A 27,446-nucleotide genomic window follows, 5' to 3' on the forward strand; every position below is an offset into this window, starting at 1 on the left:
CGCGCTCTAGCCTTTTGGCGGCAAGAACACTAGCCTTGAGCGGAAGAGGGGCTTATGAGCACAAAGCAACACAAGCGGGCAATAGAACCTCAGGAGCACTCACGTCTATCTGGGCGACGGAGTGCGGGTGGTCGGGGCTTGTGACGGCCGATACTTCAAAGCGGGTACAAGCGGGTCCGAACCACGAGTCCTTAGCGCATCAAGTTGGGTTGGAGGGGAGCTAATATGCAAGTAAGACACAATATCTATAAAGGTCTAACAACAAACAAGCATAAAAGCAAGGCAACACTTGGTAGAAGACTTTAAGATTTCATTAATCATTCGCCCTCTAAAGAGCTCTAAATGACATACAAGGAGAATCCCTAATGAACACTGATCTGACAGTAACACAATAATGAGACCTCAAGCTAAGAAAACATAACCTAAACTCTAGGAAAGCACTTAAATGGAATCTAATACATCAAAAGGAGTTGATTCTAACACATTGTCTAGTAGTGATCATACTCTTGTCAAAGAGTCAAGAATTTGATAGAGAGATGCATGTAGATCAGGTATATTGAAGATTCTTAGTAGCATAGGCTGCATGATATAATGTCTTACATGTATGTTGTATCACTTGTATGTAACAGTTATGTATTCAAACCGGAAATTGCGTAAGAATTAAGTTAAAGAATCATCGAAAGGAAAATAATATAAGTTGTGAGTCTTAGTCACAACCCAACGAAGATGTTCAGTTAAATAGTGGATGATAGCACCCAAAAGAATCTAGTACCAAATTATACTTGATAAAACTGAATCCGCTGTACAAATGGGATGAACCAATACTCAAGTAATTGGCATAAGGTTAATGTTGGCTGTTGCATTACACCTGCTACGAACATAAATGATAGGTAAGAATGATGTGAATGAACTAATGTATTTCATTTCTTAGAAGCAACAGACATTTAAGCGCGAGGCAAGGCCAGGAGAAGGCATATGACTCGTTGACTTATACCTATTAGTGAGAAACATGTTTCCTGGCAAAAACCTTCCACACTTTGTCCACAGTCTGCACAAAATTAAACGAACCATTGTCAGAAGAAAAATTAAAACCAGAAAGAGATGCAGCCAAAAGACTAATCAGGTTGCAGTCAGTAAATGGGCAAGGAAAGTGTAAACACCATACCTTCATATATCTACCATAATATTTTTGCTTAAGTTGGGTTTTAAGTTGGTGTTTCAGTAATCGAAAACGGTTTGTTTCAGGTATTAAGGTCACTGAGACATAATGCTGTTTACAAGGGTATGGCAAGATTTTCTGCAGTGCCCATTTCGCAGTTAATGGAGAGAGAGTTTGTCGAGCCCTGCTTCTTGCTTTGTCTAGTAACTGCATATAAATAAATAAAAAGATAGGATAACAAATCATCAAAGATTCAGCATACAGCAGTAAGACATTATCAGAAAACTGAGCTCCTGTGGTTAATTTTTGTTTTGCTGGATTTTTTTTTTTAAAACAACCACTGTGGGCACAGATAATCGAGTTTGATTTTACTCCTAACATTTAAACCAAAACTAATGTGACCAGAGTGACTTCCAAGTTCCACTCTAAATTTTGTACTCTGTGTAGGGAACAACTTGATCATACTTTTGAACTTTTAAGTTGCAAGAGAGCCAGCGGAAGATAATCAAATGGTAAAAGCCATGATTTTCACTTTTAGCAGAAGAGGGGACCATACACAAAATAGGTAAATATGTGTAAAGATTTCAGCTCAAACAGAGGTATCGACCTGAAATGTTGATTCCAGATTATCAGTATACAACCTCGAACGGTAGCTCTTCAAAATCTGAAAAAGCCAAAATATATTTTCCTGAAAGAAAGCAAAGATGAACCACTTAGAAAGGGCACAGGTTTCTGACGTTTCTCGCAAGAGAAGAACTGTATACGTATAAAGAATACTCCTAAAAGCATTAAGCAGTATAGTCATTGAACTGTAATGGACTGACTCCAAATGACTACAGTCCGTGAATCTAAATTGTGGTGAAGCATTACAAAATAATTGATATACAGATAATATATATATATATATATATATATATATATATATATATATATATATATATATATATATATATATATATATATATATATATATATATAAAATAATCCGTGTTAATAGGGTAAAGCCTGGCATATCAAGGACCTCCTACACCCTGCCCTGGGCAGGAGCTTTTGAAGAGTCATTGAACATTGACATAGGAGTAGGTAGGATAGATGGATCTTAAGGCTTATTACTTCTTTTAACCACATTGGGCAGGAGCTTTTGAAGAGTCATTGAACATTGACATAGGAGTAGGTAAGATAGATGGATCTTAAGGCTTATTACTTCTTTTAACCACATAAGATAAATAAGAGAATAATAATGGATGTGTAAGTTTTGTCATTAAGGAAAAACCTGCAGTTCATTTTCATGGTCTCTCTGTTCAATTTCAAGCACAGTGGAAACATCTTCTTCTGAAGGTCCATGCTCTTGCAGATGCAGTGTTTCATCTAAAGCGATATCAACCTGCATGCCAAGTCATAATCACATTGTAAAGTGAGCATAAAATTTCTAGTATCTAAGACCACACGAAAGTACACTCACCAGTGCAGAGGAGACAATTGGATCACATGAAAATTCAATGGTTATCTCACCCTCCAAATCAGCAGTTTTTGATGGCTTGCTATATCCAAAGTTAGAATCAACACTTACAGAATATATCTGCACCTCAAAAGAGACCAAGTGTTTAGATTAATCTGAAATTTATGAGCCATAACACTCTCTGACATAACCTATTTTAACTTCTGCACTGATGTAATAAAACTAAGCCACTGTAACTTACCTCTCCATGTTTGAAACGGAGAGCTTGGGTCATCTTGGTCTGAAGAAGCTGGCTCAAAAATGTAGCAAACCACATCTCCTCCAGCTTTACCCCAAAATATGAAAAAAGAAAAGAAATAAAATCACCACCAAAATATGGAACTTGGAAAAAAAAAACAATAGTTATGATTAATGCCGAATTATAGTGGATAAAGCAGAAGTCTCTCATACCAGGGTCTCGCTGCACAACTTTATATTCAAAGATATATGGACTGAACACTGCGCTTCCACCATGGGACTTCTAACAATTTCTCTACAGTATAAAATTTGAATTATTGCTGTGCATCTAGAGAATTAAAATTTGAGTGGTGCTAAAAGATTCTAAAAGAAGTCAGATTTTCTTCAATATGTTGGCTAAATTTGAATTATTGCTGTGCATAATTACCTTACTACGTTTACAGGAGGAGTACTAGGTAAACCTTTAAGATCATCCAACTTCAAATGAAAAACAGGTTCAGAAGGCTTTGGGATTCCGCCCTACATTTGTAATTAAATACGAACAATGTAATGCTACAAGTTTATCAAGATCATGCTTATTTTTATCAGCAAAAAAATACAAGCTTACGAGATACTCCAGTATTAATGGCTGAATCATAGCTGGATCAAGATTGCCAATAATCACAACAGTAAATGTCGAGGGGTCTTTAAAGCTACAGTCAAAATATTCACAAGCTTTCTTCGGATCAACTTTTGGAAGATCATTAACAAGCGGTGACTGCAAAAAGGATATAAACACTGCATTATTTAAAATCTGACATCAGGCATAATATGTGGCTATGTGCAGACAATCATACCTTATAAAAGTAAGAATTTCCATATTTTATTCTTGTAACCCGATTTGTGAAGACACTGTAAGGATCCCTTTCATCTGCTCGAATCAGCTCTTCTACTATATGTATCACTCTTTTAATATCGTCTTCATCAGGCTCCACACAGGTCACAAAAAGTTGATAGACAAGCTAGCATGAGGTAAAATAAGAGGAAAAAGAAAAATTAGTTATGCTATAACTGTGATTTGATTGAGTTTAGCAAGAAGCTAAGAAAGTCAATATTATATATAACACGCACATGATTTTATCATCTTATATCCACCAATGCCACACTTGAGGATGAAGAATGGGATTTATTTGGTCTTTATTGTTGAAAGTCAATAGCTCTAGTATCATAGTGATCTTACTATCATTGTGTATCCACAAACTCGTAAATGACACCAGAATTTAAATCATAAAGAGGAATAATAAAACAGACCTGTAATGCAGTTTCTAGATCTGAAGGTGAACAATCACCAATGAAACTTCTAGTATATGCGCCAAGCTCTGTGTACACACCAGCTCTCTTGCCAGCCAACATATCCTCTAAAACAGTTGGTTTATAACCAAACTGGCCAATCTCTCCAGTAATACTTGAGCTTAAAATGCAAGAAAGAAAATCACTTTCTGAGAGTTCTGAATAACCTCCATAAGAATATCCTTTAAAGATAACCTGTCAAACGAATACCTTGAAGAATATAGTACTGGCCAAGAGAAAATTTTATGATGGTAAATATCAGTGTGCATAAATAAGTTAATCAGGATTCCCCTGATCTTATCAAAGTCCTCTTAAATTGAATGGTTAAATATGAATACGAGAAAATCAGTAGATGACACATGATTGACAGAGAAGAAGGTGACTCAATCACACAACACTGAAACATCAGGAGTAATAAGATTACTTCCAAAAGACGAAAATTAGACCATTGGATTCTTTTAAGTACAGTGCTTCACTTCGAATCTATGCAGACTTTGTCAAATCCCATTTTGTTGGTACTCTTTCAAAGTCCTTTAAATCCCAAGGGCAGTGGACCAAGAATATACAATTTTTATACAGCACGGACCACATGCTAATATCAGTCTTTTTTTCAATTTTTGATTGTTAAGTCTTTTTTAATTATATCAAAGGCTTAATGCTTTTTTTCCTTCTGATTTAAGGTAGGGGAATCACAATTATTTAAGAACTTAGTAAAAACAATGAATGACAATTGTAAAATATCTTGTGAGTTGTGACATCACATACATTAGTCTGCCTCTAACGTGAGCACTAGCTTTTTACATTCAAGTTAGTCCTCAAAGAAGTCTTTTCTTCACATAATACAATCCAACTTTGTGCATCACATTCAACCACTACTAGCATGCCATGAAGGTAAAATCCAGGCAAGAAATATGACATATCTATACAGTGGTTACAAAAACTTGAACTAATAAGATAGGGATGCAGAAGCACATCCTAGGCACAAGCACAGGGCTCATCTTTCACTTTTTTAGTGGAAAAGGAGCTAGCCTAGACTTGACAATTTGACATTACAATTTGCAAGGCCAATCGACATGCAAAAACAATTATCAGGGGATCCTAAATTCCTAATCATGTCTTAGTTAATCATGTAATGCTCCACTCAGATATGTAGGTTGGGCTATCAGGTTAAGACATGACAAGGCCTGATAGCATCAAGGGCTTTAGGATGACGCTCAAAGATGTAATCATCAATTTCCAATGATGATCGTGTTCATGGATTTGTATCACCCTCCTCTGGCATATTATGTAAATAAGAATACTGCAATACTTGTTGGTATGCATGATATGCAAGAGATGAAGAGTTTATGGATTTTACACCATTATAGACTAGTAGTTTAAGTCATACCTGGTCATTCTTGAACTCTGTACATTTGTAACAAACCTTCATTCCATTTGACAGAACTAATTCAGTAACTCCAATATCTTGATATTCAGATTCTTCCGAAACTTTCCTGAATAAACAGAAGACCTGGAGTTCAATTAAAATTGCCTAAAGTACCGCAACTGAGAAAGGTGTCATACAGTAGCAAGAATTTTGATTTGTTGGGCAAGATCTGCACACAGACAGACAATAGCCACTCATACTTACTAGGCCTAAAGCAGCATTGTTATTTAATGAACCTAGAAGCCTACAAATCCAAAAACATATTAAAGCTACTTGGTTAAGAAATAGAATACAATGGACTCCCAAGTCATCGTATTTTATAACATTAAAAGATACCGTAGGATAGAGTAATAGGCCAAAAGGTCCAAAAAGAGACTGCTTTTCTCCAATAAAATCTAAACACAGCAGATTTTAGATCTTGTTGCATCCATTGGAATCACTGATAAGTATATTCAGATGACTAAAATCACCAGCCTTACTTAGCCCTAACTCACATAAAAACTCTACTTTTGTGTCTTGTACTCTCTAGCCAAAAGTAAAAGATATTACATTGAGGAAATTCGATGATAGGTTCTAATGCAACATGGTTTAGTGTGACACTCACCCCGGATTTGGCTTCACCTGAACGACTTCTTCTGGAATGATATCATCCTCCCAAGGAGAAATTTTGCCTTTTTCCTCAAGAGAATTTGTCTCTGACAAAAGATCCTTAAGATCTTTCTCTGTTACTGTGGCTCGAGGTTCAGTTATTATTATAACAGAACTTTCTGACATTCGTAACTTCTCAGAATACCTGGAAACCTCTGATGCTGATAACTCTGCTCGGATTTGATAGATTGTAATGAGACTTTATCACCAGAAGATAGAAAAACCAGAAAACTTAAGCATTTGATCTGGACTTACGAGGCAGAATACTTTTAAAAAGCTGAGCCTCAAACTCAAGCCCAAGAACAGCTTCATCGCGAAGAAAATGCTGAATGACATACAGGAATTGATAAGGTGGTAGACAGAAGAAAAGCAAAAGATATAAATTGGTAAAAGGTGAGTTTGAAATATATATAGAGGAGAAAAACAGAAGAACTGCATTTACCTGCAGATACTGATATCTCCAGGTGCTTGACTGCATTTTCTCACGCTCTAAATAAGCAGACTCCATTTCTGCCATGATATTGGCACAGGCAATTGATATCTCACGTTCAGAGAAATCGTGTGACCTAACCCTTGCAAGCTGAAATAAAATGAGTCAGATAATCATTCAACTAGCCAGGGCAATACAGGCATGATCATCGACACATACCTCAGTTAGCACTGATGTCAAGGCTTCAAGTATACTTTTTTCTTTGCAAGATGAAGATATTTGGATGGCTTTAACTGGACGAACCAACTCCACTTCTGCTGCGGAGCATACAAAAAAGGGTGGATTCTTTCTCCGAGATATTTTAGTGAATCTACGGTTCAAAGCTGAACGGAACACTACTCCAATGAGCCAGTCTTTATAGTCTCTTACAGTCTTAGGCTCATCATTTAACATCTTCCAATTTATCTCCACTGTAGTCTGTTGTCAACAAACATAGAGCACATCAAAAGATACAGTCAATTGGCATTTTAAGTATTTATTAAAATATGGAGACAGAGTACTAACCCCTGATGCTTCTGGTTCAACTAAGCATGAAAACCGTGTTTCACCGTGAAATGGAATCTTAGGCCCTGGGGAAATTATTGGAGGCTCTGGTGAAATAATATGGCCGAATTTCTGGGCTATCAACTCAACAACACTCTGAGAGAGATCAAGCAGATAAGAAAATATCATCAGAGCTAATTTGGTTCAGAAAACAAAACTAATCAATTATCTTCATAAAATTATAGAGATGTAACCTCTGTATTAGGAAAGTCGCCAACTGCTATTACTGCCATGCTCTGTAAATTGTACCACTTCTCATAAAATTGCTTTGGAATCTTAGCAGGAGCTGACCGAATCACTTTTTCCAATCCAATTGGCAAACGGTTTGCATACTGTGTCCATTCAAAGTATCAACACATTTATTTCAAACTCACATTTTCTAAGTGCTAGTATTCCTTGAAAATTGAAGGAAAAAGAAGCAAAGCACAACATACGCATAGAAGTTACTTAAAAGGATCAATTACTCTTACAAAATTATAAGAAAGAAAAATTAAATCAATAATAAATTTTTTTTAAAAAAACAGGTTTCATTAACTGTATAATTGTTTAGTACCCTTCAAGACCCAACAATCATAAACCTTTAGAAGCAAAAACCAGACTTTATGCAGAACAAAAAAGTTTCACATTACAGAGTTCGCCAAAACAGCGAAAGATCTTACTTATTTATGCCAAAAACACTTCCTATGAATACTATCAATGTGATACAGCCACTACACTACTATACACTTTTCAGAAGCAAGGCTAAGCTGAGTATATTTTGTTGTCATTGTAAGAAATAATATGCATAAAGGGCTCTGCAGTTTATTATTAAAATCTACCAATATTAAGATTAAAAAAAAAATGAAAGCAAAACTATGGGAAATGAGGTACCTTCTAAGACAAATTCCTCTGCATCACCAACACCATATATAAAAAATGATCAAGCAAGTACACGGGAACTAGCAATACAATGATTGTGAATCCTCAAACTCCCCCTGTGATCCCCCTCCCCTCCCAACGACCACCACCACCACAAAGAATTTTTTTGCTATTAAGGTTAGCAGACTACACATATGCATTGGATGAATTTTGCAAGGGATTGATAGTACAAGATAGATGCTAATTTGATTCGTGATACACTTAATATTTACAGGATGCATCTACTCTCAGATCTTATAACTTTAAGCACTTCATTCACTTTTATAGCTTCCTTTTTTCATACAGCAAGCCACATTCTACTTTCTTTTCCTTAATTTCAGTTTGCACAAACAATTTCTAATTTTTGCTTTTCACAATACTTTTAGTTACCAATTGACAGTGCTCTTCGAGAAGCTTTCTCATTGCAGTTTATTACACGTCAATACATCATGATATTAATCACTGGTAAACTACTAGAAAAGAACCCTTAAAGTGGTTCATTTATCAGAACCTTCTTAATTAATCCAGGTGAAAGGAAAGATAGTATACTCATTGTCTCATTATACTGTAGTTTCCGAGCTTACCTTGGAACCCTTCATTATAGAAGCAAAGGTTTCTTCAGACAGGCGACCACTAGCATCCCTGCCTTGTCTATATTCTTCAAGGACTGCTCCTCTTTCTTTGTCCAAGTCCTCTTCTGAAATCCGAATCTGCAAATAAATTAAGGAAACACAGAAAATATTGACATTTGACATTGATACCACAGACCAACAGAGTAGAAGACAGGATGGAGAAATTGATAGAAACCTCAGAACTAAACTCTGATAAAATGGAAATCGCCTCGGACAATATCCCAGGCTTGTCAATAGGAACAAACAGCTCATAAACAGTCTCATCAAAACTTGTGTAAGCATTTCCACATGCACCAAACTCTGCCCCTATACTTTCCAAGAATTTTACAATATCATGATTTGTGTATTTTTTAGTAGCGCTGAATGCAAGATGTTCAACTATATGAGCAATTCCTCGTTCATTCTCCTCTTCAAAAATAGAGCTGCCAATATCAAACAAATTTTGTAAATGACTAATGTTCTAAGAGCTTATCAAAGAAGGATAAGCGTTACCCATGACAAAGCTCAAAGGAGAGTTGGACCACTTACAAGCTCAAGTAAGGCTCCGTCCCAAAACCAAGTGGCAGTGGGAGCAGTTGCTCCTCGAGCTTCTAAAGTGGTTATTATCACTTTTCTTCTCTAATGTGTAATAGGTGACAACTAACACGTGCAGAATACATAATGGAGCTTAACAGCGACGAGAAAAAAATTTATGCACGAAATAAAAACCATGTCCATCAGAACTACTTCAAAATAATGTAAAGGATCATTGATCACGCCTACCACCCAACTACATTTAGGACCTATTTGGCGTGAAAGTTCTTTTCATCCCATTTATGTTATTTGATTAGCATCAATGAGTAACAACACTAATGAGTATTACCTCTAACAAACTATGATCAATTATAACAGATTCCTTGATTCAAGGGAATCAGTTAGACTTCAGATGGAGATTCCAGAAGAATATGACAGAAATTTTCTTACATTTTCTATGTAATGAAATCTTGTATAAAGTAGATTATAACATCATTTTGTATTCATTCAATCACAAACTCAGATTTTGTATGATGGAGAAAATTCAATTCTGCTTTTCTTAACAATAACGTAAACAGGATTTGATCCTAACAAAACATTAACAGCATCGACCTACGACATACACATACACCTACATGGATAGTCGGACACACGCATACGCCCACAATAGAAACATGTAGACGGGATTTGATCCAAGACATAAGTACCATTCTCTAAGACTATGCCAACTTACAGACTATAAAAGGCATAAACCGCAGCAAGTAGTTAATCGTGAGTGCATCTCAACGCATAGCTGCCATGCGTTTACAAAGCATATAGGAGGGCAGAAATATAAATTTGGCAAGCTTTAGAATTAAAAATGAAAAAAAACTAACTCTACAGTGGTACATTATAATGTACCATTATGTATGTATAATGTACCATTAAAGTATAAGTTGTTTTAATAATACTTTTTGTGTACTATCATGTATCTGTGGTACTTTTTTCCATCCTATAGGTTAAATATTTCCCTCCAAAACACTTACCACCTATCACCTATTATACATGTAGTGGTACATTTTTCTATCCTATATGTTTGTAACCAAATAACAGCTATGCGCTAAGGGTTAACCGTTAATCATTCAATAACGGCATTAGTGGTTTTTCCCAAGAACTCAGCATGTTACCCAAGGACAATAATTCATTAATTCTAAGAAAAGTACCGACATATCGCACATGGTACAACCAATCACTAATTCACTCACATAACTTTTTAGTAACCGGGTCTCTAAGTTTATAAGAGTGATATAATATTGCATAGTCGCCATTAGCACCCGTAGTAGCCTATTGCATATCACTTCACCATCAATTCTAACAACGAAAATATAACACCAATCGATACATAATATTGTTTGTGCATTTCTAAATTGATACTCGACTACTCACTCGTATCATATACTTAGTACCATTTTTAATTTCAAAAGTAATAAAAATATACGTTGGACCCCACTAAGCCATTTACAAGACTGAAACCAATATTTAATATTTTTTTCAAAAAAATAATGCATCATCTAATTCAGTAATCAAATTAATAATACTCCAGTAATTAATAAAGAAATTACAAAAAATGGGTAAGAAAACAAACATACCCGACTTTAACAGCAAGAGCAAGAGCAGCTCTCATTTGGGGTTTAGGATTGCAGCGAACATAGTAAGTCAACCCGTTTTCCAAGGACCCATATTGAGCTCCAAAAGGGGTCGGATCAAGTAATTGATCCGGGACTAAATCGACCCGTTTAAGGGACTTGAACCTGTGTTTCTTGGCCAACTCCTTAGTCTCTTTTGGAAGATGAGCATCCATTATTGTTTTCACTCTCCTCTTTTTTTCAGAAAGAAAGAGGGAAGAATTTGGGAGTGAGTGTTATTGATTTTGGGGAATATTTAGAAAAAGGAATATACAACATACTTTGATTTTAATAAATACAAGTAGTAAGTCAAATTTGGTAATTGGTAGTTTATTTGGTATGGACTTATGGAACGTGATAAACACCCTGGATGATTTTTTTGAGTCTTTAATAGTCAATGACTATTTTTCAGATTTTTCACATCTCGCGATTATACGTAGACATGTAGTATGAAGTATAGAGTATTAATCTGGACGTTTTACCAAATTGAGCTTTAAACGAAAACTATTGACAAAAATGGTTGCGTGGCAAAACTATTTACCAAACTAAGCTTCCAGGGTAAATCGCTGTCTCGGACAGCGTTTTACCCCTGGTTTTTTTTTAAAAAAAAATTCAACTGGTAAACGCTGTCCCAGACAGCGTTTTACCTTCTGTATTTTTTTAAATTCAGTAGGGCATAAAACGCTGTCTCGGACAGCGTTTTATCCTTGGGTTTTTTTTTAAAAAAAAATTCAATGGGTAAAACGCTGTCCGAGACAGCGTGTTATTCCCTGTTTTTTCACCTCCCATGTTCTCACGTTCTAGCCGTATATACTGTTAACTTTCAGTTAAGAACGTGTACCTGCAACAAACCTACGATATTTCACCTCCCATGTTCTCACGTTCTAGCCGTATGTGCAACGTACTCACTATCAGAGCGGCCGTGGGTTGACCCGGTGCTGCAATCGGAGGCATACACGAGCACATACGCGCCGCAATTCTGGCCAATCCCTTGCGAGACAACCTGGACGCCCTATAACGGTCCCAGAATCATTCCCGACGGGAGCATGTTGCGTGGAATAGGGCGACCAAGGTCAAAGCGCATACGTAATGAAATGGATGAGACTAACCGGCCCGCGAGCAAATGTAGTCGTTGTCACGTTCAGGGCCATAACCGGGCAACGTGTCCATCGAGACCCTCAGAGGACCCATGACTATTAACTGAAATTCGTTGTAATCGTAGATGGAGGAATTATTTTGTAATAGAAAATTTTGATTTAATAACATTTGGAACATTTTGATTTAATAACATTTGGAACATTTGATCGTTAACATTTTGGTTAATTGCTAATGCGTTAACTCTGTTGGGATTGCAGCATGCAAGCTGTTTGCTGAAGCTGTTGGAGGACTGCAGCATGCAAGCTGTTTGCTGAAGCTTGTTTTCTGCCTGGATGCTGGTTGCTGTTTCCAGCAGAAAAGCGCTGTCTGAGACAGCGCTTTATGTTCAAGCATAACGCGCTGTATGAGACAGCGTTTTATGTTCAAGCATAAAGCGCTGTCTGAGACAGCGCTTTATGTTGAACATATAAAATAGTTGTAGTTGAATTTTTTTTTAAAAAAAAACCCAAGGATAAAACGCTGTCCGAGACAGCGTTTTATGCCCTACTGAATTTAAAAAAATACAGAAGGTAAAACGCTGTTCGAGACAGCGATTTACCCTGGAAGCTTAGTTTGGTAAATAGTTTTGCCACGCTACCATTTTTGTCAATAGTTTCCGTTTAAAGCTCAATTTGGTAAAACGTTCTATTAATCTTGTACGATAAGGTGGGTCATTTAAAGCGACAAATTGATTCAAGACATGGAGAGATTTAATTTTTTTTGTTTAGGCTACATATCTGTTATCAGTTATGTACTTATGTTAAAGGGTGTGGATTACCATTTTAATTTGAATGTGTTATTAACTTATAATAGTCAAAGTTACATACTGTATATAAAAGGCTGAAATGACGTTTATATTAATTATGACGATCTTTACTTGATCTTTGTAAGTGATTTAAACATACTTCATATTAGCCTTTTTTATTTGAACGAATCTATACAAAGTAGTTGTAAATTAAATTAGCTTAAAGAAGGATACGTTTCAAACAATTGTTTAAATGGTTCTATTTATTTTATAGCCTTGGACTTTTTTAATTAAGAAAGTGAGAAAATTTTTCAAGAGGGGCAATATTCACAAAATTAATTGAGACAAAGTTCAACAAGCATATGATTGATCTAGCGAGAGTGAGGGATAACTCAAGTGGTTAGACTTCCCCTCGTTTCAGGTGATCCTGAATCGATTCTTATCACTCACCCTTGTAAATCTCTTAACACAAAATAAAAAAAAATAAAAAATTGATTGACTTAGCACTTAGTAATAATAGCCTCCCCGTGACTCTCTCTTTTCTTCTTTTAATTAATATACTTTTGTTTTCTTTAAATATTCTTCGTACATCATACTACACACACAAATCACCTTTCCTTAGATGTATAAAGAGCTGAGAGTGAGGGATAGTTTAAGTGGTTAGACCTCTCCTTCCGGTTCCAGGCGATCTTGGGATCTATTCTCACCACTCGCCTTTGTGGCTCTCTAAAAAAAAAAAAATTGTATAAAGAGCTACAAATGATCTCTTTATGTATCACCCCAAAGACTTCAACTAAATAAAATCAATGGAATTGAAGCGTTTCGCCTCTTTTAGCTTTATTTTTGGCTTCACATATCTTAAATGCTATGCTAGATCATTAATTAACCTTAAACTTGTGAATAGCAAAACCTTGACGTTATCAGTTATGTACTTATGTTAAAGGGTGTGGATTACCATTTTAATTTGAATGTGTTATTAACTTATAATAGTCAAAGTTACATACTGTATATAAAAGGCTGAAATGACGTTTATATTAATTATGACGATCTTTACTTGATCTTTGTAAGTGATTTAAACATACTTCATATTAGCCTTTTTTATTTGAACGAATCTATACAAAGTAGTTGTAAATTAAATTAGCTTAAAGAAGGATACGTTTCAAACAATTGTTTAAATGGTTCTATTTATTTTATAGCCTTGGACTTTTTTAATTAAGAAAGTGAGAAAATTTTTCAAGAGGGGCAATATTCACAAAATTAATTGAGACAAAGTTCAACAAGCATATGATTGATCTAGCGAGAGTGAGGGATAACTCAAGTGGTTAGACTTCCCCTCGTTTCAGGTGATCCTGAATCGATTCTTATCACTCACCCTTGTAAATCTCTTAACACAAAATAAAAAAAATAAAAAAAATTGATTGACTTAGCACTTAGTAATAATAGCCTCCCCGTGACTCTCTCTTTTCTTCTTTTAATTAATATACTTTTGTTTTCTTTAAATATTCTTCGTACATCATACTACACACACAAATCACCTTTCCTTAGATGTATAAAGAGCTGAGAGTGAGGGATAGTTTAAGTGGTTAGACCTCTCCTTCCGGTTCCAGGCGATCTTGGGATCTATTCTCACCACTCGCCTTTGTGGCTCTCTAAAAAAAAAAAAAAAATTGTATAAAGAGCTACAAATGATCTCTTTATGTATCACCCCAAAGACTTCAACTAAATAAAATCAATGGAATTGAAGCGTTTGGCCTCTTTTAGCTTTATTTTTGGCTTCACATATCTTAAATGCTATGCTAGATCATTAATTAACCTTAAACTTGTGAATAGCAAAACCTTGACGTTATCAGTTATGTACTTATGTTAAAGGGTGTGGATTACCATTTTAATTTGAATGTGTTATTAACTTATAATAGTCAAAGTTACATACTGTATATAAAAGGCTGAAATGACGTTTATATTAATTATGACGATCTTTACTTGATCTTTGTAAGTGATTTAAACATACTTCATATTAGCCTTTTTTATTTGAACGAATCTATACAAAGTAGTTGTAAATTAAATTATCTTAAAGAAGGATACGTTTCAAACAATTGTTTAAATGGTTCTATTTATTTTATAGCCTTGGACTTTTTTAATTAAGAAAGTGAGAAAATTTTTCAAGAGGGGCAATATTCACAAAATTAATTGAGACAAAGTTTAACAAGCATATGATTGATCTAGCGAGAGTGAGGGATAACTCAAGTGGTTAGACTTCCCCTCGTTTCAGGTGATCCTGAATCGATTCTTATCACTCACCCTTGTAAATCTCTTAACACAAAATAAAAAAAAAAAAAATTGATTGACTTAGCACTTAGTAATAATAGCCTCCCCGTGACTCTCTCTTTTCTTCTTTTAATTAATATACTTTTGTTTTCTTTAAATATTCTTCGTACATCATACTACACACACAAATCACCTTTCCTTAGATGTATAAAGAGCTGAGAGTGAGGGATAGTTTAAGTGGTTAGACCTCTCCTTCCGGTTCCAGGCGATCTTGGGATCTATTCTCACCACTCGCCTTTGTGGCTCTCTAAAAAAAAAAAAATTGTATAAAGAGCTACAAATGATCTCTTTATGTATCACCCCAAAGACTTCAACTAAATAAAATCAATGGAATTGAAGCGTTTGGCCTCTTTTAGCTTTATTTTTGGCTTCACATATCTTAAATGCTATGCTAGATCATTAATTAACCTTAAACTTGTGAATAGAAAAACCTTGACGTTGTGTATTTTCTAAATGTGGCAAGAGTTGAATAATAATATTCCAAAGTATCCAATTTCGTTATCCTTATAATAAACCAGTACTTTCCCGTAGCAAAAGATCCAAAATGAAAATCTTAGCTCACTCCCCCCTACCTTTTCCCCTTTCCTCTAAAGATGGTTGAGGCCTTGAGGGTCGTGCCTTGTGTCAAGCCCATGTGCTTTGGGGTTGACTTGGCCTACCCCACAAGCTACATGTCAATCCATACCATGCTGTAATTTTCAATAGGTTGGCCCAAGCCCACATGTAAGTATGTCATTGACTCACTGTAATGTTGTGTGAGTCGTGCCATGCATTCTTGAGAGACTAGCCAAGTTTTGTTGATTTTAGCGTGTTTTGTCATGTCATATTGGGTCATATCGTATTATACCTTGTCATGTTTCTCCCATATAAAGGTCCCAAAAATGGTCTGGCATGCACACACAAATAAACACAATAACATGTCGTACATCACATGCCATGCCTACACCAATCATTCGTGGTGTGCTATATTTCATGTTGTGCCTCAAGCCGCTTGACCTAGTGTCATCTTTACTCCTCTCTACTTTCCTCATCCACTCCACCATTTTTAAGGTACCTAATATTGACAAGGTCATTGTTTTGAATTAATTTCTTCATGGACCAAAATATTATATCCATGCATCATGCATGATTATATTTGTCTATGTTTTACTACTATTTGAAATTTCATACATGAACCATAATTTAATAACATGAGTAAATCATCATCTTGCAACAATAATTTGACGACACTGTCAACTATAACATTCAAATTTTTTTATAGAATTTCAAGCAGGATTTGCTAGCCTACAAATAATTCAATATAATGTAATGAATAATTCTACCTTAAGAACTACATTCAAAGAAAAAATTACAATAAAAACCCACTTTTGCCAAATGAATCATCTAAGAGTGAAGCTATCTCACTGATTTTCTCCTCAAGTTTAGAACCAACTACAACATCATCAAAAGATTCAGACAACAAATCCATCCAAAACTCATCTTCTTCACCATTAATCGAGATCGATCCCGAGCTTTTTTGATTAAATTCCACAGAACTTGATGATGACCCTGAATAGCTTGAAATCTCTGGAGTCATCGAACCACTACTTGATGTGTGGCTTAGAGTTACATTCTCTCGACATTCTCCAACGTCGAAAATGCCACCTTGACCTAATCTTGAACTCATAATTCTTTCATTACCTAGAGTTTGATGATTGAGTGTACTAAAATCTGTATTTTCGTAAGATGAAATCCCAAAAATATTATTATTCTTGAATTTTTCTGATGATACTTTTTTCTTAAGCTTTGTGTTCCAGTAATTCTTCACATCGTTGTCTGTTCTTCCTTGTAGAATCGACGCAATTACTGACCACCTATATAAACATATACATATAAATATACAATATGGTTAGTCCATGCAATATTATTTCAACTAAATAATATCAAAAACTTATGATAGCATATATAAAAATAAATATTTGTGCATATATATATATATATATACCTGCTGCCTATGTTGTGGTAAAGTGAGAGTATTATATAATCTTCTTCTTCAGTGAAATTATCATGCCTAATATCCGGTCTAAGATAATTCAACCATCTTAAACGACAACTCTTCCCACATCGATTCAACCCTGTTTCGAAAACATTAGGGTAGCTTAAAACATGAGGCCGAACTTCATGAAATCTAAGACATTATAAATCTATAATTATATATACAATATACGGACGTTGAGAATATATGTTGGTGTTAGAATTTAAAACTTACCGATTTTTTTAGGGAGTGAAATCCAATTTCCTCCATTGCCATATTTCGCGACAAAGTTTACAAGCATTGTATCTTCTTCAGCAGACCATGGCCCTTTTTTAACCTTAGCTTTGTCACAACATGGTGATCTTCCCATTGTGTACACTAGCTTAATCAACTTTCAAATATTCAATCGGCGGCTAATAAGTAGTTTTAGTACTTTGATTACTCACTAATCAAATGTAATGAAAGAAAAACTAGGAAGATTATTATAAGTATGTGTGTCTTATATACTATAATGTATGTTGAAGTATGAGTATGATACACAAACACTATATGATTTATTATGTAGTAATTGTATATATATATATGAAGACCATGGTTTAATCTAGAGTTTTTAGTACGGAATAATTGACTAAGTCTTGACTATTTATAAAAAAAATTTATAGTGTATATGATATATGATTGGAATACTTCTTTGATTTTTGGTGAGAATTGAGCCAAGTCAAGGAAGATTACATCAGATGAAATAAACTTCTTCAAAGTATACAATAATGTCATTGCTGATTGTAACACGGATATACAACTATAATTGTATTTTTTTTTGCTCAAGTCAAAAAAAAATGATTGTCCCAAAATATCTGTGGGAGTATGATGTGTGAACACGTTTTAAACTTGATCGATGTGGTACACTGGTATCGCTAAACCAATCTTGAGTCTCGATAGATTGAAGAAGATTATTAGGTTTTAAAAAATGTACATGCTGAGAAAATGAGACATTTATGTAGGGAAAAAGTTTAAGGCAACTAACAATTATTTTCAAACATTGAGTGTTATTTTTTTTAATTAAAATTTGTATAAATGCCAAAATAACTCAATAGACTTGTGAGATAGAGTTGCATCTCAATCTTCATAGTGGCCTACTCAAGAAAATAGGAAGAGTGTTTGGGTCACTATTACACTAATAAGCCACTTAAAAATTTAAATGATAGTTTTATTCAAAAATTAATTGATAATGGATGGTTTGCATTTTTTTTTTCTTCTTTTTTTAACTTATAAGTCAAGAGTACAATGGTATCAAAAGAATTCCCATCTTTTTTATTGTTTAAATCATGTAATTTTCACGGGCTAAAATATAAGTTTCGATAAAGGTTACTCGTAATAAAAACTACCCAAATGCCATAAATTAATCACTGTTCACATTGTAACATTAGCCTCAGCTTAGCTTCTTTTATGTGACGCTGTTAAGTGTGGACACAGGGTTCCCTTTCACATTAGAATTCAACAGAATTAATTTACCTTAATGCACGTTTTTGTACAGATTAATCTAAGTATCGCAAGTTTTACCCATTATAACCACAAATTCAAATCTTTTTATCATAATTTGACCATCTCAAACCAACACTTTTATGCTTTGTTCTTAAACAAAAATTTATTAAAATCAAACTTACAGATCATTCCATAAATGCAACTTGTATTTTTTTTGTTTTTTTTAGCCTAACGTAAATGATAAGTGTAATTGGGAGGTCAAAGATAGTACTCACGCCTTCTAACCATGAGGATAGGGACACGATATTACCCAAATGTATAATTTTAAAAAAATAAAATAAATTTGAAGTCAATTAATGGGGTATGCTAATTATTAGTATTTTCTCTATCCCATAATACCTTGCTCGTTTGGACATGTTATTACACATCTAAGTGATTTAACTATATATTTTAATTAATCTATATATACTTCGAAAAAAAAAAAATAATAAAAAAAAAACCCTATAAAATATTGCTAGATTAGTCTCAATGTACAAAGTATCATATCATATCATATCATATATAAAGCCGGTCTCGCAGCCAGGCCAGGTTACGAGACAGCGTCACTTGGCATTCCAGTTGTTTGGGTCCAATTTAGTCCAATTGGTCTAGGCATTAAATGATCCAATTAAAAGCCCAAGGTCAAGGTTCAACTCTCCAATTGTGCTAAAGTCAAAGGTCAGCCCTCAAAGCAAGCCAATTGGGCTAAGACCCAACTTCTCCATGTATGAAGAGGTATAAAAGCCATCAATATTCATATATTCAGATTCATTCACATATTCTCATATATATTCTCATATACTCAAGAAAAGCCTCAAGCAACAAATTCTCTTGCATAGTGTTCTCTTTCTACACATTGTACTGACTTTAGCATCGGAGGGGCCTTCCTCGGCAACACCCCCGAGGCTAGTTTACGTGTGTTTACTGTGCAGGAAACCTTCGGCCCAACATAACTTGGACCGAATCTAGTCTTCTCCGTTTCAGCGGACCTTCGGCAAGGTCCCATTGTTTTCACCCGAAACAATTTGGCGCCGTCTGTGGGGAAGACTTTCAAAAATCTTTAAGCCAAATTTCTAACCAAGATCATCTTGCAAGAATCTTAGTAGCAATGGCTAAGAACCGCAAGAGCAAGGGCCTCCGTCAAGGAGCGGGCGAAAAGCCTAAAACCCCTACACCATCACCCTCGCTGGACCGGAACTCTCCCAAGGGTGCCAGCTCGGGGGGAGGATCATACAAGGAGGATTCCCTTTCTCCCGTAATTCATGACTCTCATCATAGGCCGAGTCACTCTCGGTCTAGCAGGGGTGAGTCCGATCATAGGACACATTCAGTGCCCCAAAGCCAACCATCGACTGTGCGCCCTCATTCCCATACTCGGCCGAGGACCCCTTTGACGGGGCCCAGCTCGGATGAGGGCACAAAATATGTCACCACCTCGTGATCGAACTCCTCCGCATACTCGGCATCAGCGGAGGAAGTTAGACCATGATGGTGGGAAGCTTCCTTCCTTCCGGGAACTGGAAGAGTGGGAAGAGGATTCCTGGAAAAATGAAAAAGAGAGGAAAAAGAACCCTCAATTTTTAAAAGGATCCTCATCCTCACGACCGGAAGCGCATAAGAGCAGCAGCTCAGCTTCTCGGCCAGAATCTACTCACCGAGAACCTAAGACTGTTCGCCGAAGCGTCCTCGACCGACTTGGGGGCAAGGAATCGAGCGTGCGCAGTCGCCTCTCGTTCCCTGCAGCCGAGGCCCAGACTTCCCAGCCAGGGACGAAAACCACTCCTACCTCTCTAAGAGGGCGGAGCGCGGTCCCTTCGGCCAGGAACAAGGGCAAGGCCGTTATGCTACCCGCCAGTTCACCATTCGAGCAATGGATACTGGAAGAGCGCGTGCCCACGGTTAAAATACCGTCGCACATCACATATGACGGGACCTCGGATCCGAAGGATCACGTGGCCTCGTATGAGACTCATATGCATCTTTGCCCCAGATCCGAAGCGACTTGGTGCAAATATTTCCCAACCACTCTCAAGGGGGTCGCGCAAGCGTGGATCTCCAAGGGAGTAAAGCAAGGATCCATAACAGGGTGGGATGATCTGTCCTCCAAATTTAGGAGCAAGTTTTCCACGGCAAACCGCCGAGAGAAGACTACTGCAGAACTCATGAGTCTGCAACAGGGGGAAACCGAAAGCCTCCGAGACTATCTGACCCGTTTCAGTAACGAGTCATCCAGCGTCTCTCAGCTGGACCAGGGGCTAGCCGTTTTTGCGATGCAGAATGGCCTTCAGCCCGGAAAGTTCCTAGACTTCATGGTCATGCATACCCCGCAGACCTTGGAGGAAGCTCTGAATGCCTCGGATAAGTTCATCCGAGCCGAAGAATGGAACAAAGCGAAAACCCAACCTCAATTTGGGGGAGGGAAACAAAGACAAATACCCTTGTCTGAAGGCCAAGGCCATAAGGCAAAGGGAAAGTCAAAGGCCTCGGAGCAATCTTCGGCCAGCGACCCAAAGAAGGAAAGATCTGCCTCATACACAGGCAGATACGAGTCCTACACTCCGCTCTCTCTTCCACGCGCCAAAATTTACAGCGTGACGAAGGAGGAGCAGAGTTACCGAAAGTCGAGACCACTCCCAGAGTGGTATCAGCGAAAAAATAAAAATCAGTGGTGCGAGTTCCACGAGTCTTCGGGACACAACACTGAGGAGTGTATCCAACTGAAGGACCAGATAGAGGACATGGTCCGGAAGGGATACTTGAAAAAATACATCGCGGATCACCGCGAGAAAAAAGAATCCGAGAAGTCAGCAAAGGACTCTCGACAAGACCTCGACTTCCCCCGGAAAAACAGTAAAAAGCCGGAGGGGAAATTCCCTCCGATCAATGTTATCTCGGGAGGAATATACTCTCGGAGGGAGCACAAGCGACACCTTAGAGCTTTGACTCACCAGGTGAACAACGCTGACATTCAATCTCCCCAGTCGCAGATGCCGAACATGACGTACACAGCCGCCGACTGCCGGGGGATTACGTTCCCTCACGAGGATCCGTTGGTGATCATCGCCACGGTGGCCAACCACGACGTCAGTAAGGTCCTTGTTAACGGTGGCAGCGGAGCAAACATTCTGTTCCGAAAGGCCTACAATCAAATCAAGCTGAATCCCAAGCACCTTACGCCGGTACCCTACCCGGTATCCGGGTTCAACGGGGCTTCAACTTATCCAGATGGGAAGGTGACACTTCCTGTCACCATCGGCTGCGATGAGGCAGCCAGGAACGTCATGATTGAATTTTTGGTCATTGATGCTCCTTCAGTGTACAACGTGATTTTGGGGAGACCCATAATTCATGAGATCCAAGGGGTCGTCTCAACTTATCATCAGCTGATGATTTACGTCTCAGACGCCGGCTTCCCCAAAAGGATACAGGGCAACCAAAAGGACGCCCGAAGGTGCAACTACCTCAAGCCATCCAGTAGTCGCCCAGATGACGACAAAGATGAGGAGGAGAAAGAAAAAGAAAGAGATCCAAGCACAAAAAAGCCGAAAGGCCTAAGTGCTTCGGCCCAAGGATCTGTACCCAGAGGTAAAGGGCCCGAAAGGGAAAAGGCTAGCTCTTCAGCTGAGCCGCAAGACTCAGAGAGCCAGCTGAAGAACAAAAAGACTAGGACACCTGCTGACATTGGCAGCAGGCCAGATTATGAAGAGTCCAGTCCATCAGCAATGGACATGGACCAACAGACTGAAACAGTTGAGTTGGCCGAAGGAGACGTTGAGAAATGTGTAACAATCGGGATGGACCTTGATCCGAACACCCGTTGTGAACTTATTCAGCTCCTTCGGGACAACAGAGATGTGTTTGCTTTCTCGGCAGCTGATATGCCCGGGATAAGTTCAGACCTCATCTCCCATAAGCTTAATGTTGACCCAACGTGTCGACCAGTTAAGCAAAAGAAGCGGAATTACTCCGCTAATAAGAACCGAGATATCGCAGCCGAGGTCAAAAAATTGCTGGAGGCAGGATTCATCGAACCTTGCCAATATCCAGAATGGCTGGCAAATGTGGTGATGGTTCAGAAGCCCAATGGTACCTGGAGGATGTGCGTTGACTTCACGGACCTAAATAAGGCTTGTCCGAAGGATTTCTATCCTTTGCCGAGGATCGATCAGCTAGTCGATTCGACAAGTGGCCATGCCTTGCTTAGCTTCATGGACGCATTCTCGGGGTATCATCAGATCTTCATGCACCCCGACGATCGAGCAAAGACAGCATTCGTCACGAACGCTGGGGTGTACAATTACAAAATGATGCCCTTCGGATTGAAAAATGCGGGGGCAACCTATCAAAGGCTGGTGGATCAAGTTTTTGCCGATCAAAAGGGCCGAAACATGGAAGTCTATGTCGACGATTCGATCGTCAAAAGCAAAAAACCAGAGGACCATGTAAAGGACCTGGCTGAAACTTTCGCCACCTTGAGAAAGCATCAAATGAAGCTGAATCCAAAGAAGTGTGTCTTCGGCGTGAAGTCAGGGAAATTCCTTGGGTTCATGGTCAGCAAAAGGGGGATTGATGCCAATCCCTCTAAAGTCAAAGCGGCGCTCGACCTTCCTGAGCCGAAAACGAAGCGGGATGTTCAGCGGCTCGCCGGAAGAATGGCAGCCCTCTCGAGGTTCATTTCCAGAGCTTCGGATAAGGGGTTACCTTTCTTCAAAGCCCTGAAGCTCCCGAAATCAAAAGAGCTCGTTTGGGAGGAAGAGCAAAAAGACGCCTTTAAACAGCTTCGGGAGCATCTGGCTCAACTCCCAACGCTGGCTAGCCCAGCTGAAGGAGAAACTTTGTACCTGTATGTGGCCGTTAACCCAGCCACCATCAGCGCAGTATTGCTGAAGGAAGAAAGTAAAAGTCAGCAACCGATCTACTTCGTCAGTTATACACTGACGGATGCCGAGACTCGCTACCCTCTACTCGAGAAAGTCGCTTTCGCGGTAGTAGTAGCTGCTCGGAAGCTGAGGCCCTATTTTGATTGCCATCAGATAGTGGTCTGAATTGATCATCCGTTGGAAAAAGTTCTCGGCAAGGTTGAAAAATCTGGTAGGCTAGCCAAGTGGGCTTTTGAGCTCACCGAATTCAGCATCAGCTACCGTCCGAGGGCTGCCATTAAGGCTCAAGCTCTAGCGGATTTCTTGGCCGAATGCTCATACCAAGAAGCGCTAGACAGTGAAAAGAAAGTCTGGACCGTGTTTACGGATGGATCTTCCACCGAAAACGGTTCGGGGGCAGGAATGGTGATAACTTCTCCCGAAGGCAAATCCTTTGAGTATGCACTAAAATTTTCTTTTAAGGCCTCGAACAATGAAGCCGAATATGAGGCAGCAATCGCCGGCCTAGAATTGTGCATCTCCCTGGAAGCCGATCACGTCTGCCTAAAAACAGACTCTCAGCTAGTTGCATATCAGATCAGCGGCAGCTACGAGGCCAAAGAGCCCTCCATGATAGCTTATCTTGCCAAGATCAAGTCAGTCATTGCAGAGCTGAAAAATTTTGAGGTTCAGCTGATGCCAAGGGGTTAGAATACTCAAGCCGATGCACTTTCCAAACTTGCCAGTTCATCTCTTACCGAGCTGAACAGATCTGTATATGTAGAAGTGCGTCGAGAGAGAAGTGTCGACGAAGCACCTGAAGTGTGTTGCGCTGACCCAGAGCCTAGATGGATGGACCCCATCCTAGCTTTCAAGCTTCGGGGAGAAACTCCCGAAGATAAAGCTTTGGCCTCCAAGATAAAGAGAACCAGCTCTAGGTTCATTGTCTACAGGGGGGAACTTCTGAAAAAGTCCTTCTCAGCCCCATTGCTGAAATGCGTGGGACCAACAGATGCAGATTATATCCTACGGGAGATTCACCTTGGCATCTGTGGGAACCACATTGGGGGAAGGACCTTAGCCCACAAGGCATTGAGGGCTGGATATTACTGGCCCACCATGATCGCAGATGCTAAGGAGCTGGTTCGGAAATGCGAAAAATGTCAAAAGTACGCTCCAGTTATCCATCAGCCAGCAAGGGATCTTCAGCCGATCCTTAATCCACTCCCGTTTGCCCAATGGGGACTGGATATACTGGGACCATTTCCAGAGGCTGTGTACCAGAAAAAATGGCTGATAGTTGGTGTCGACTACTTCTGTAAATGGATCGAGGCCGAAGCAGCCTCGAACATTACAGAGAAAACTGTCAGAAAATTTATCTGGCAGAATATCATCACTCGCTTTGGCATCCCGAGAGTATTTGTCTTCGATCATGGGAGGCAATTTGATAACTTACCGCTGAAGCGGTATACAGATCAGTTCGGCATCAAACTGACATATTCAGCGGTATGCCACCCGCAAAGTAACGGACAAGCCGAAGCTGCAAATAAACAGATCTTAAATGCCCTCAAGAAGAGGGTGGAAGATCAAAAGTCCAAGTGGCTGGAGGAGCTCCCAGGAACCCTTTGGTCCCTTCGGACAACTGAAAAAGAGGCAACGGGCTATTCACCTTTTGAACTGGTGTATGGTGCCGAAGCCGTCCTTCCAGTGGAAATTGGCTCTCAGAGCCTACGAGTGCACCACTTCTTGGCTGAGAATGAGCAACTGATGAGGGAATCTCTCGATTTCCTTGACGAAGTAAGAGACTCAGCCCGAGACAGAATGGCCGCTTATAAGCAGAGAATCAGCAAATTTTATAACCGAAGGGTCCATGCAAGGCCTATCAAAATTAGAGACCTTGTCCTTCGGAATGCTGCTGCAGTTCAGAAAGGCTGAATCCATGGGAAACTCTCAGCTGCATGGGAAGGACCATATGAAATCTATGATGAGCTTCAGCCAGGGACATATCGACTTCGGCAGTTGGATGGAACTGAGTTGAAAAATCACTGGAACGCTGATGTACTGAAAAAATATCATGTGTAAACCCTTCGGGGCAGAACAATCTTTGTAAGTACATTTTGAACTAATGAAAGGCCTTGGAGCCGCCATTTATATAAATGTTTACAACTTTTTATCCTTTCAAAGTTTTCTTCGTTCTATCTACTCTTTAAGGGTTTTTTATTCATCCTCGTCTGAAACCTTCGCCTTCGGGTAACTAGGTTTCAGATTGCTGACAAAACTCGTCTTTTAAAGAACACTGGTCTTTCAGCTGAAGTCAAACCTCAGTAAGACTTGTTCTCCAAAGACATGAGTCCATGGACAATTCTGGGATATTGCCTTAACTGAGCCTTGTATCCCAGAGAGCCATTATCCGAAACATTGCCTTAAGTTGGCCCTGTGTTTCGGGTATCCATTTTTCAAAGATAGACAGAAAATCAAGGATAACAGCAACAGTTGAAAATTGTTTATTCAGCCTCGTCTGAAACCTTCTCCTTCGGGTAACTGGGTTTCAGATTGCTGACAAAAACTCGTCTTTTTAAAGAACACTGGTCTTTCAGCTGAAGTCCAACTTCAGTAAGACTTGTTCTCCAAAGACGAGTCCATGGACAATTCTGGGATATTGCCTTAACTGAGCCTTGTATCCCAGAAAGCCCTTATCCGAAACATTGCCTTCAGTTGGCCCTGTGTTTCGGATATCCGTCTTTTTAAAGAACACTGGTCTTTCAGCTGAAGTCCAACTTCAGTAAGACTTGTTCTCCAAAGACATGAGTCCATGGACAATTCTGGGATATTGCCTTAACTGAGCCTTGTATCCCAGAAAGCTATTATCCGAAACATTGCCTTCAGTTGGCCCTGTGTTTCGGATATCCATTTTTTAAAGAACTCTAGTCTTTCAGCTGAAGTCAAGCTTCAGTAAGATTTGTTCTCCAAAGGCGTTATCCGAAGCATTGCCTTTAGTTGGCCCTGTGTTTCGAATACCCATTTTGAAGAAATAAAGAAATTGTTTATTCAGCTGAAGCCATACTTCAATTTCTGGGGGGGCAAGAAGCACTATCAGTGCAAGTTTATGTTCAGCAGAATTGAAGAAACAGTAAAGCATTCAATAACAAAGCAGCTGAAGAAAAGAGCATCAAATTAATAATTTATGCTCAGAAATTGAGCTACAAGTTCAAATAAACTGTATCGGCAGCCGCCCACAAGCGGAAAATAACAGCTGCCGAAATACGTACATAAGCAAAAAAATAAACTGTTGTACGACAAGGCAAGCTGAAGCAAAAAACAAGGCAAAAAATTCAGAAAGCGGCAAGTCTAAAGTTAAGCGCATGATGAACCGCAAGATTCTGAAGACGACTGCCCGAGTTCCTATGCTTCAGCCCGAGGATCAGACTGATCAGCATTGTTGAGCCCCATGGTGGCCTCAACCCCAGCAGCAGAAGAAGCAGGCTTTGCACTCTGCCGAGCCTCCCTTTCCCTCTGTTCAGCCTCCAACTCCATTCTCTCAGCTTCTTCTTCGGCTTCCTCAGCCTTAAGAATTTCAGCTTCGACTGGAGTTGCATACTTCATATGAGGGTCTTCGGGATTCTGGACCCATTCAGCACATTTGGACCAGTCCAGCTTCGGCTCAGCATGAAGGCAGACTCTTCGGCATATTCTGAACCCGTTTCTGAAACCCATTTCATATTCTTCCTGGGTATAGACACGGACTTTGAGTAGAGCCTCAGCATGAGCCAACTTCTTCTGGGTCTCCTCCAAGTCTTCCTTGGATTTCTTCAGCTCATCGGCGAGCTTGGAGGAGGAACCTTTCAGCT

General features: G+C 38.7%; 2 protein-coding genes across 4 annotated transcripts; both read right to left on the reverse strand.

Annotated features, from left to right (window-relative positions):
• Positions 1-543: 543 nt before the first annotated feature.
• On the reverse strand, positions 544-11,402 carry LOC110692310 (zinc protease PQQL-like). 3 transcript variants are annotated; one of them, XM_021869315.1, is made up of 22 exons: positions 10,962-11,402; positions 8,996-9,242; positions 8,773-8,898; positions 7,486-7,623; positions 7,253-7,387; positions 6,908-7,165; positions 6,701-6,838; positions 6,514-6,583; positions 6,215-6,428; positions 5,572-5,677; positions 4,146-4,379; positions 3,692-3,856; positions 3,463-3,612; positions 3,283-3,374; positions 3,069-3,150; positions 2,860-2,943; positions 2,622-2,738; positions 2,433-2,543; positions 1,767-1,847; positions 1,166-1,366; positions 995-1,048; positions 544-868 (listed from the first exon to the last, which is right to left on the reverse strand). In XM_021869315.1, the coding sequence occupies exons 1-21, from the start codon at positions 11,171-11,173 to the stop codon at positions 998-1,000; spliced, it is 3,012 nt and encodes a 1,003-aa protein (XP_021725007.1). In that variant the 5' UTR covers positions 11,174-11,402; the 3' UTR covers positions 544-868; positions 995-997. The 3 variants fall into 3 exon arrangements, with proteins under 3 accessions (XP_021725007.1, XP_021725006.1, XP_021725008.1); XM_021869314.1 differs by having other exon boundaries at positions 544-871; XM_021869316.1 differs by lacking the exon at positions 10,962-11,402 and adding an exon at positions 9,349-9,437 and having other exon boundaries at positions 544-871.
• A 5,003-nt stretch (positions 11,403-16,405) lies between these two features.
• On the reverse strand, positions 16,406-17,742 carry LOC110692372 (transcription factor MYB36-like). The gene is made up of 3 exons (XM_021869376.1): positions 17,453-17,742; positions 17,189-17,318; positions 16,406-17,057 (listed from the first exon to the last, which is right to left on the reverse strand). The coding sequence occupies exons 1-3, from the start codon at positions 17,586-17,588 to the stop codon at positions 16,553-16,555; spliced, it is 771 nt and encodes a 256-aa protein (XP_021725068.1). The 5' UTR covers positions 17,589-17,742; the 3' UTR covers positions 16,406-16,552.
• Positions 17,743-27,446: the final 9,704 nt, after the last annotated feature.

Source organism: Chenopodium quinoa, unplaced genomic scaffold, assembly GCF_001683475.1.
Source record: "Chenopodium quinoa cultivar QQ74 unplaced genomic scaffold, ASM168347v1, whole genome shotgun sequence".
Taxonomy (NCBI): Eukaryota; Viridiplantae; Streptophyta; class Magnoliopsida; order Caryophyllales; family Amaranthaceae; genus Chenopodium; species Chenopodium quinoa.

Bases quoted from the DNA above. Each gene is read 5' to 3' on its own strand.
- LOC110692310 (XM_021869315.1), bottom strand. From the start codon at position 11,173: ATGGATGCTCATCTTCCAAAAGAGACTAAGGAGTTGGCCAAGAAACAC. The intron at 2,944-3,068 runs GTATGAGAGACT...TTTGGGGTAAAG, and splicing joins AGTTGTGCAGCGAGACCCTG to CTGGAGGAGATGTGGTTTGC. The intron at 2,544-2,621 runs GTGAGTGTACTT...CTTGGCATGCAG, and splicing joins CAATTGTCTCCTCTGCACTG to GTTGATATCGCTTTAGATGA.
- LOC110692372 (XM_021869376.1), bottom strand. From the start codon at position 17,588: ATGGGAAGATCACCATGTTGTGACAAAGCTAAGGTTAAAAAAGGGCCA. The intron at 17,319-17,452 runs GTAAGTTTTAAA...TTTTCGAAACAG, and splicing joins TTCACTCCCTAAAAAAATCG to GGTTGAATCGATGTGGGAAG. The intron at 17,058-17,188 runs GTATATATATAT...ATGTTTATATAG, and splicing joins TACCACAACATAGGCAGCAG to GTGGTCAGTAATTGCGTCGA.